The sequence below is a fragment of the Physcomitrium patens genome, chromosome 17 (assembly GCF_059467195.1).
Source record: "Physcomitrium patens ecotype Gransden chromosome 17, ASM5946719v1, whole genome shotgun sequence".
NCBI classification, from domain to species: domain Eukaryota; kingdom Viridiplantae; phylum Streptophyta; class Bryopsida; order Funariales; family Funariaceae; genus Physcomitrium; species Physcomitrium patens.
This window is the reverse complement of record NC_143426.1, coordinates 7019114-7029389: the sequence shown is the minus strand read 5'-3', so window position 1 is coordinate 7029389 and position 10276 is coordinate 7019114. Positions and strand designations below refer to the sequence as shown.

Sequence of the window (10276 nt, the reverse complement as noted above, 5' to 3'; positions counted from 1 at the left end):
CTTAGCCATGATTTTGAAGTATAGGAACCATTTCCTTGAAAATACAATAAAATACCTAAGAGTAGATAATGCCTTAGAATTTCGGTCACACACATTTGAAGACTTTTGTGTAGCCTCCGGAATTGAACATGTTCAGAATAGGCTAGCTGAAGCCTACATTAAGAAAATTCAGCTGGTCACCAGACCGCTGTTATTTTACGCAAAATTACCCTCCACTATGTGGGGGTATGCGATTTTACACGCTGCAGTATTACTTCGGCTCAGGCCGACACTACTGCACAACACCTCACCACTAGAACTGATGTCTGGGAGAACCCCCAACATCTCCCACCTTCGAACCTTCGGGTGCGAGGTGTGGGTCCCGACAGCCGAGTTAAAACAGAAAACCATTACGCTACATAGAGAAAAGGCGGTGTACTTAGGTTATGACTCACCGAGTATCATCCGATACATGCTTCCAGGAAACACTACAATCCATAAAGCACAGTTTGAAAAATGTCGCTTTATTGAGAATAGCTTTCCTGCAGCCATTGACCTAAACACTCAATCGCCGCTAAACTTCAGAGCCATAGAGACTCTAACATCAAATCCAGATCCCCGAACTTTCTTATCAGAAACAGAAGTAAAGAAAATGTTAAACCTTAGAAATCTAACCGAGAGACTCCCTGACCGCTTTGCCTCATGATCACGGATACTTAGAAACTCGAATCCAGGAACCGGTAACTAGTTCCCGGAAACCAAGAAAAGGAAAATCCAAAAATCAGACCCTCCACCGAAGAAACTAAAAACAATAATATGCATGTAGATAGAATATCCCACTTAGCGCCTCCTCAACCAACAGTTGAGAACCCGGAAACTTTTCTCGCTCAACTAACCAGCCCGGAAACTGATCCAACAACACTGGATCAGGCCAAAGCGAGCCCTGAGTGGCCGAAATGGCAATCAGCGTTAAACGCAGAATACAATTCGCTTCGGAAAAGAGGAGTCTTTGGACCCTTAATATCTAACCTCCCTAGTAAGCCCATCGGGCACAAACTGATTTTCATGAGAAAACGTGATGAAGACGGAAAGATAGTACGTTTCAAAGTGCGCCTAGTCGCACAAGGATTTACACAAAGACCCGGTGTTGACTACAAACAGACGTACTCGCTTGTCATGGACAGCACGTCATTTCGATATATCCTTAGCCTAGCTGTACAGTTATCCCTCGAAACGCGGTTACTTGATGTTGTAACCGCATACCTGTATGGCGATTTACATGAAGAAATGTATATAAAACCTCCCCCTGGATATTTGACTAAGCAAGTTTCACCGAAATCCACTAAGAATTCCGGACTGAGGCTGTACAAAGCTTCATATGGATTGAAACAAGCCGGCCGGACATGGTACCACCGGATAAAAATATTTTTGCTTAGCCATGGATTTACTACCCACCCGGCCCTGCCCTGTATCTTTGTACTTAGAGATAAAACGGCTTTTGTTATTCTCGAAATATATGTGGATGATCTAAATCCAGTTGGGACAAAAGCCCTGTGTATGTATGTCGAAACTCTGTTGGCTACAGAATTCGAGATGAAAATCTTGGGCCGAACTACATTTTGTTTAGGCTTACAAATTAACCACTTCCATGACGGGAGTATCCTCATACACCAAGAAGCTTATGTTAAGAGGCTTCTTCGAGCATTCAAAATGGACCAAGCCAATCCCTTATCAGCACCTATGGTCGGGAGAAGAAAGATAAATGAGGTTCCTTATAGGCCTGCGTTCAAGGAGGAGGAAGAAATTGACAAACCCAAGTACCTCGCAGCGGTCGGTGCGTTGTTATACCTAGCAACCCACACGCGACCGGACATATCGTTCGCGGTTAGTGTGCTTGCTCGCTACAATCAGAGACCAGCTGCCCAGCACTGGCAAGCGGTCAAACATCTCATGCGGTACCTCCGAGGAATAGAAGACCTCGGGTTGCATTTTCGGAAAGATACCGGAGCTGACATAGTCGGTTACACCGATTTCGGATTCAAGACAGACAAAACTTCCGGGAAATCCCAAACCGGCTACATTTTTCTGAAGAACAGAGCACCAATATCATGGCGATCAACGAAACAAACCGTCACTGCAACCTCGACGAATCACGCCGAGTTGCTGGCATTTCACGAAGCATCCCGCGAGGCGGTTTGGCTGAGGACGATGCGACAGGCAATAATTGAACAATGTGGACTAACCACACCGCAGGCACCTACTATGATTTGTGAGGACAATGCTGCATGCCTTAATCAAGTAAGTTTTGGCTTCATCAAGGCAGATCGCGTGAAACATATCAGCCCACATCTGTTCAGATAAACGCAAGACGTCATAGACACTAATCAAATTGAAGTCAAGAAGATCGAGTCCTCAAGAAATATCGCGGACTTTCTTACCAAAGCGCTACCGCCACATCAGCACCGCATACTTACCAGTGATGCCGGTATGAGAACTCTCCAACAGCTCTTGATGCGATAGAGTACTATATCTCTTTTTTTCTTTCCACCCGAAGTTTTTTTTAACAAGGTAGTACTCTATTGAGGAGGAGTGTTGTGAAAGAGCTGTAGGAGCTAGCTTTAGGCCACTCATTATGAACTTCAACTCCAGGGTTTATGTGTTTGCTCAACTACTAAATCACCACACTGATATGACGGCTCGATACCGCCCCGCCGCCAATTACGAGTGTCTAATCAAACTGACACATGTAACGCTCATATAATATATGCACCCCTAATCAGGGGATGCCCATGGTTGTTATGTGCATTCACGTCTCCCGCGCTGTACACTCCCTGCGTCCTCTTCGCCCAATTCCACAACACTTCGATCTATCATTTGTACATGCTTCAAATCCTGCCTGCCTGTCGATGGATATCTTCATTTTGTACATGTGTCTGATGGACAAACGTGTCCGTACATGAATCTATTCCTCTCGCACGTGATGTATCCGTCATAACCTATCAATGATCTATATTTTCTTCATGGCTGTAATGTACATGTTGGTGTATTTCGTTGGATCTACCAATTGTGTACATCTTCATCCACATGCCCCGTCACTCCCGCCATTCCTCTGCGCTCAGCGCCCATCGGAGTGGACCCACTTTTGTGAGACCCAGGAGGCCCACACTAAAGGAGACCCAGGAGGCCAAACTGTGGTGGTGGAGGTTGCAACTAGGGCGCAGTTGAGGGCTTGTGTTTATGTTCCAGTATGTTTATGTTCCAGTTTGGTGGCGATTATGATGAGATAGTGAGGCTTGGTAGGGATTTCTGAGTTTTGAGCGTTTTGGAAGTTTTGCCCATCTTGCTGCCTTTGGTTTTGGATGCTGCGTTGGAGTATTTATTTGTAACCCTGTTGGTTTTCGCTCAGTTGTAGAGGAGCGGGGTGTGACTGGGATTTATTTTGCTTGTAAATGTGTATAGATGGACAGCACAGATGAACAAGAGTTGGCACTGAGACCACGAGTCTGCGTAATCAGTGAACACTAAAAAATTGTAGAACCCATGCCGTGTTGCGATTGTGTTGAGGTGACGGAATGAGCACAAGGAAAGGTGTGATACGAAGGAAGTGAGGGAATGTGGAGAATTTTGTTGACAGGATCAGCGTGTTGCAAATGTGGGCAATCCAGAGGATTTTGGGGTATGCCTGGGATCCGAAGGATATCCAATCTTCAGAGATTGAGGTATGTGCTGCCCCTGTTTTTGCAGAATTTTGTCTTCAAAATTGGATCCATGGACGCGCCATTGATGCTCTCGAAAGTTTTCTCAAAGAAGGCTTGCATGTATTAGACGACGGAGTTCTCTTGCGTTGGCTGCAGCGCTCTTGTTGAATTAGAAGAACTCTATTTGTCACCTCATAGTGTGTAAATTCTCTTGCCATCTTGTAATAGAAATTTGATTACTACAGAAAAATTAGTTCCATTTTGGAGATAGTTTTGGAGTCTCTACTGTAAGGTTAGAAGTGTGGTTTTCTGTGGTGTATCCAGAGTTTTACGAAGTGTGCAATTTCGCTCACGCCCTGAGAGCATCTTCGGTAACCACGAACGTAGTTGCGATTTGCTCTCATTGGTAAGCCTTTCAAACCCTAAACGCACAAACTCTTTATATTCTTTGTCCGGGATAGGTTCATGTGCCTGAACTTCTGTTCTAAGAATTGCTGTGACCCCTGACCTAGGTTCTGCTACTGTGTTCACTGGGATTTTGTTACGTTTTGCTTGTAGCTTAGCGTGGCAATCCTTGCTGTCCGGACAGAATTTAGGAACATGACGTACAGGGCAATCAACGATTTCGAGGGCATTCTGAGAATAATCATCCGAATGCAGCAGCCCGGGCGGGTGATTATTCTCAGAGTTCCCAAGGGAGCGTGGATCGACCGGCGTAAAGTCGGAGCCTTACGATCTTTGTCCGCATGCTGAACATGTTGTGCACTCAGTGAGCCTGTGAAGACGTGGACAGAAGATCTGGTGTACGAAGCTGCACATCACGATCAGGGTTTCAATGTTATACTTTCCATTACGAGCTTCTGTCCGCTGGAGCGAGGATTATGAGAAATATCCTGTCCTTGATTGTAAAGAGAATTTCCTTCGTTGGGCTTTATGAACACGGTTGTCGCCCAACGTGTGGGAAGTGGGAGAGCGTGCGCTTTCGTCAAGTCTATTTTAGCTATACGAAGCGGTGCTTGTGGGGTTTTCGTCCTATCGGGTCTCATTGTCGATCCTGAACGAGATCGCAATTTTCATTGTAGTGTTTGCACGTCTAGCTGTTTTCAATTGTAGCGAGCAGCATCGCTTGAGCTTCTACTCGAACTCTTTTTCCCCGTTTGACCTGCAAGTCATTTGTGATTTACAAGTCAATGCAGCAAAGGATTTTTGGAGTTGCAATTATTTCAGTAAATCAGTTGTTCTTTTTGGATTGCAGATGTTCTACAAGCAAGCTAAGAAGGTGAATCAGTAATGCACCATTTTATAAATACATTGGCTGCCATTTGGGACTTTCCAGGTCCGTAATGGGTTGGTTAGCCTGGAGACAGGTGCGCCTGGATCCCTCAATCTGATAATTTGACATTGCACCTTTCTGGAAAAGTTGGGGTACGTTCTTCCTTCTACAGGTATGACTAAAAGTCCCCAAATTGCTGCAAATTTTCATCGCCGGTTCAATTATAATTCTGCAGACTCGATACACATACTGGAAAAAGCTCCCTAAAACTTAAGACATTGCACTGCAGGTTGCATGCGTAGCTTTGCGAGCCTACTGAGATGTGCACGAAGGAGGAGCAAAAGTTCAAGTCATGCACCTTTCAGCCCAGGCACACCTATCGTAAAGTTGTCATGTGCCGACTTGCTGTAGTTACGGGTGTATGGTGCGATCCGATATTGGTTGGTACAGGGGTGGCGTCTACATCTACTTCCATTGTATGTCCTACGTGCAACCATGTTAAGTACGAGGGCGTGCAGTAGCATCATGGGCTCGAAATCAGCTGAAACCAGTGGTGGGTCGAGTGGGGGGCGGCAACCTAGTCCTTTGGACCTGTACTCCAAAGGCACACAAATTATTGAGCTCGGATCCGCAGTGTGGCCGGAGAACCCCATTCGTACTGGTAGGTCTGAGGTGTACATATGGGGTTCTGAGCACGCGGTGAAGCTCTGCATGGGCCCGACTTTTGCCCTTCATGAATATACTATGAGCCGGGCAGCTAGGAACTATGCTGTGCGTACTGTAGCCATGTTCACAATTCATGGTAAACCAAATGGCATAGTCATGGAACGGGGGAAGTCTGTGAACCCGGTGACGTGCGATTTAAAGCAGATTGCATTTGAGATGGTGCGAGCCGTTCAAGGACTCTATAGCATAGGCATTATCCACGGGGATATAAAATTGTCTAGTTTCCTCGTTTGTCGTGATGGATGCGTTCGTCTGTGTGACTTCGGAACTAGCGAGTACAAATGTGATAGTGTGAGCCACTCGGAAATGTCTATTCCATGGTCAAGGCCTTCATTGTTGCGCAATCCTGACAGGCCGCGTGTCAAGGCGGACGATTTGTACTCGTTGGGGCTGACAATATGGGAATTGTATACGGGCAAGGTTCCATTCGTACCACCTACATCTGAGGGATGGGAGTCACTGGATATAAACGAGGTAGCAGAAGAGGCGATACTGGCGGGAGAGCAGGTGGACCTCAATGACATATTAGACCTTGAGATTCGCTGTGGTTGCTTCACTTGTGAGCGAGGAGGTCGAGCACCCACTCTGCCAGGTGTAGTAACTTGGGGCTTCCGAAAAGTAGCCAAATATTGAGCCGAAAGAGGGGTTGTCAACCTAGACATAGCATTTACGAGCTTCATCTCAGTAACTTCTTCCCCAAAAATGAGGTTGCACTCATCTGTAAATGTTAGTCTATAATACCAAAGAATGGTCTTTTTGTTTGTTTGTCTGTCTATAATCATAAGGTGGTATTGGATGGGACAGGTCTTTAATTACCGTTGCGAATACTCTCTGATTGCCAGCTACATTCTTTGCGGTGATGATCTCAACCAAGTCTACCAGTTTTTCACCACATTTCATATATTCTCATGACATTTTTGAATATGTTGTCTTCATAAACTAAATCATGATCCAATAGTCGGAGATGGGAATTATATGTCTCCTTTATTTTTGCACCTTATAAAAAATGACAACTTCAGTGTTATTACGTGAAAAATGGTATCTCATTTTGATTCTACAACATTAATAACGGCAACATCTCATTTTGATTCTACAAAGGTGTATCGATTTACTAGTAGATAAATAATGTGTACTGATTTAAATGGGCCATGAATATTTGACTTTGAATGAGTGAAGAGTTGGAAGTAAGTACAGAAAGCAGTAACTTATGTGCAGGTGAGGTTGTTGCTGCACACTTTTACCACAGTAATTGCTTCATATGCTAGAGCATTCATCAATTGCAATCAAAAAAGGGCATTTAGATCAGAGAAGTGTGTGCCATGAATCTACATAAGTGCAAGTAAACAAGTCAAAGCCCGACATTACCAGATTATGAGATGTAAGAATTTTCCTCATGAAGCTCAACAGTTATTCACATCCAAGGAACCTGACACTACACTGCTCTCCTCTTTAGCGCTACCCACACCAGGGATTTACTCATCAGATGAAATCTTTAATCAACATTGAAGATGTTGGTACTTTTAATGCTGAAGAAAGCTATATATATGTAGTGCGTAAAATATTCATAAAAGACAATAGTTGTTACACTATTAATCCATTTAGTGTAGGGAACACTAGTTGGAGCTAATGGTTTAGTAGTTAACATATTGTTTTTCACTTATTGTCTTTCACTTACTATATCAAACATTTATGAAGGAGGTGAGTTGACGTGGTCACCAAAAATAAGAAAAAGTAACCTTTTCCACATATTGAGACACTGAAGAGCAACAAGTTATGAGTGGAAAAATGATAGGGTTGCTAATAATATGATAGTTCTTTAGTCAAAATGTCTATAATAGAGCCGAGAATTTGAGAATGCCATATTGTATGTTAATCCTTGGATTCTAGTGCAATGAATAAAGAAGGAAACTAAGACTTTAGTTTCTAGTTTTGACCATAGGATCTTAATTAAGACTTGTTAATTAACATACTCGCAAAATTTTGTAAAATTTGGCCTTACGCATTGAAAGATTATAGTGTTTGAAGTCAAGCAAATGCTTTATTTTCTTCCCTGCATTTAGTGGATCAGCAGACTTTGACTTCACTTGGTGTCAAATTTTTGCACTACACAAGGTCTAAGTTCAATACCATCATGTTAAGCATGATGTTAGTTCCTTATACACCAATTTTTAGAGGTAGAGGAGGGGTGTAGCATATTCAAAACAAGTGTGCAAGGAGTCGAGGTTCAAAAATTGCAAATTAGCGTTTTATTTTATTGTAAACTTAATATGTTCTAGAATGATCATCCAAATGGTCAACAAGAAGCTTTACATCACTAATTGTTGTGAAAAAAATAAAGAGTAAAAAAATATGAAGATCTCTAAGTTTTATGTGCTAAGGGAGAAGTTTTTCTAAAACCTTGCCACAATGTATGACAATGTGTGAAAATGTTTGACTTGGCCTAACATGCTATTTTTCACTAAAGACAAGAACTTTTTTTTGAGAATGTGAAAGGAAAAAATATTACTTGCTGTATTGGAAATCTCACATTCATTAGAGTGTCTCATCGACAGTTTTTGGAGGTGCCTGACGAGCCCGTTCTCCCCAAATAAATTCCAAAACCCTATAACTTTTCATTAAATGTTAGATTTGGAAAAAAAAATTGTTCTCACACTAAGGTATTAGTAATGTCCATCTACAACAAATATTTCAAAGAAGAATGCTGTAAATTGACACCATAGAAGACTGACCAAACTATCAAATTGCCATTCTATGACACTTGGTCCTTTAGGGATTAAGTATACCCATAATCGATAATATGGGTAAAAGGGTTACTTCCTTCTAGAGTTTGACATTTCAGCTCAGAAATGTTCAATAATGATAGATTTAAATGTTTTTACACACAATGTAAATTATGAATATTTACCACTGTATATTCGTAATTTACCACTTGTATCACACTGTGTCACAACACCAAAGACAATCTCTTTTACAAATGATAAAGAGTTTGTTTCACAAGACCATTAGATTCTTTGAAATCCACCGTGAGGGAATTGCAATACATGTGAGTAATGATGTGGGTTAAGACTAGTTTTGTTACATAATATAATGCTCCAGCAAGGTTGCAGCCTTTCCACATTTTTATGAATCAGCACATTGAATTTGCATTGTGGCATCTTTGATATTGTATTGTTGAGAAAGATGATTAAAATAGGTCCCAACAAAAGGCTTGACAATGAACTTGTAATGAGCCATTTTCCTCAAATGTCAATTGATGATTCACGTAAATCTCTACCAGGCCAATTTTTATAGTGACTTTTTAAAAACTTTTTTGAAGGTTAGGATTAGGAAAGCAGCTTGTTTTTTGCACTTGAAATAGGAATTTTATCTATTATGCTATTAAAATTTTATTCTTTGTTTGACAGACAACTTGGGTAATAATGATACACTACCTATTTCTCTGAAGATTGTTTCTTGTAGAAGTACGTTGTGTATATGTCTTTGATATTGTCAAAAAACCACTCCATGTTTGGAAAGTTTCATTCAAAGAGGATTCAATTTTTAATAAATTCCATTTCTTGATGCCTAAAAATCCTTGGCAATTTCTTCCAAAATACTTTGAAACTGCCCATTCTAGTGCAAAGTGTGGAAAAGGAGAAATAAAACGTATATTTCTATCTTCAACCATACAATCTCAATCTATACTACTCAATATACATGCTCATAATAGATAACCGTATAAATTGGATGATTATAGTGTTTGAAGTGAAGTTAAAATATCTTTAAGAGGATCTTGTGTTAAGAAAGTTAATAGAATTTGACTAGACTTGGTGTCAAATATTTGCATCACAAAAGTTCTAAATCTCATATTGTTATGGTATACACGATGCCAAGTCTTTGTACACCAATTATTAGAAATAGAAGGTTAATGAAGCATTCTCAAAATAATTGTATAAGGTGAAGAGATTCAAAATTGACCAAAACAATTTTTTTCCTATAATAAGCTCATTTTTTTCTATATTGAAAAATTCAGATGGCCAAGACAAAAGTTCATTCATTTCTTCGAGTGGATTATAATGAATGAGAATGAGAAAAATGAGCAAAGATTTCTAATTTTTATTATAATTAATGTGGAAAGAATAAAGATTTTTGCACCCTATACAATGAACTTTGACTCCTCTTGGAGTCCAAGTTCTACACTACAAAATCAAAGTTTATCATTTTGATGATCTCAAACTAGTATCTTGTTCTTGAATTGCATAAAAAATTTCATCATTTTTGTCCATTTTGGGAAGATACCCACCTTTGAAAACATTCCTTAAGATGACATAACTTATACTCCATAAGTCCAATGAGAATAAAAATGACACTCCCACATAGTTCTTATCTTCTTACATCTTCATTAAATATTATTTATAAGGACTAAAAGTATAAGTTACAATCATAGAATCCAGCTCAAGATTTGCAAAAGCTCTCTTTTGGACTTTGCTCTTTAGGATTAACATGGAAAAAGCCTTTTCATTAGTACAGCAAAATTAGAAGAGTTTTTTTTATTTTTTTTGTAATTCATTTTATTTTAAACATTTTTTGTGACTCAAGAATCATGAGCAACCATTGTTTT

The 10276-nt window shown here is 40.6% G+C and overlaps 1 protein-coding gene across 5 annotated transcripts; it reads left to right on the top strand.

The window, feature by feature from the left end:
• The first annotated feature begins 3207 nt into the window (after nucleotides 1-3207).
• Nucleotides 3208-6441, top strand: LOC112294458 (uncharacterized). 5 transcript variants are annotated; one of them, XR_016497883.1, is made up of 4 exons: nucleotides 3208-3698; nucleotides 4002-4083; nucleotides 4236-5122; nucleotides 5240-6441. XR_016497883.1 is itself a non-coding variant. In XM_090243645.1 (4 exons), the coding sequence occupies exon 4, from the start codon at nucleotides 5446-5448 to the stop codon at nucleotides 6307-6309; it is 864 nt and encodes a 287-aa protein (XP_090099771.1). In that variant the 5' UTR covers nucleotides 3639-3698; nucleotides 4002-4083; nucleotides 4933-5102; nucleotides 5240-5445; the 3' UTR covers nucleotides 6310-6441. The 5 variants fall into 5 exon arrangements, 4 of the variants coding, with proteins under 4 accessions (XP_090099771.1, XP_073396291.1, XP_073396293.1 ...); XM_090243645.1 differs by having other exon boundaries at nucleotides 3639-3698; nucleotides 4933-5102; XM_073540190.1 differs by having other exon boundaries at nucleotides 3639-3698; nucleotides 4933-5122.
• Nucleotides 6442-10276: the final 3835 nt, after the last annotated feature.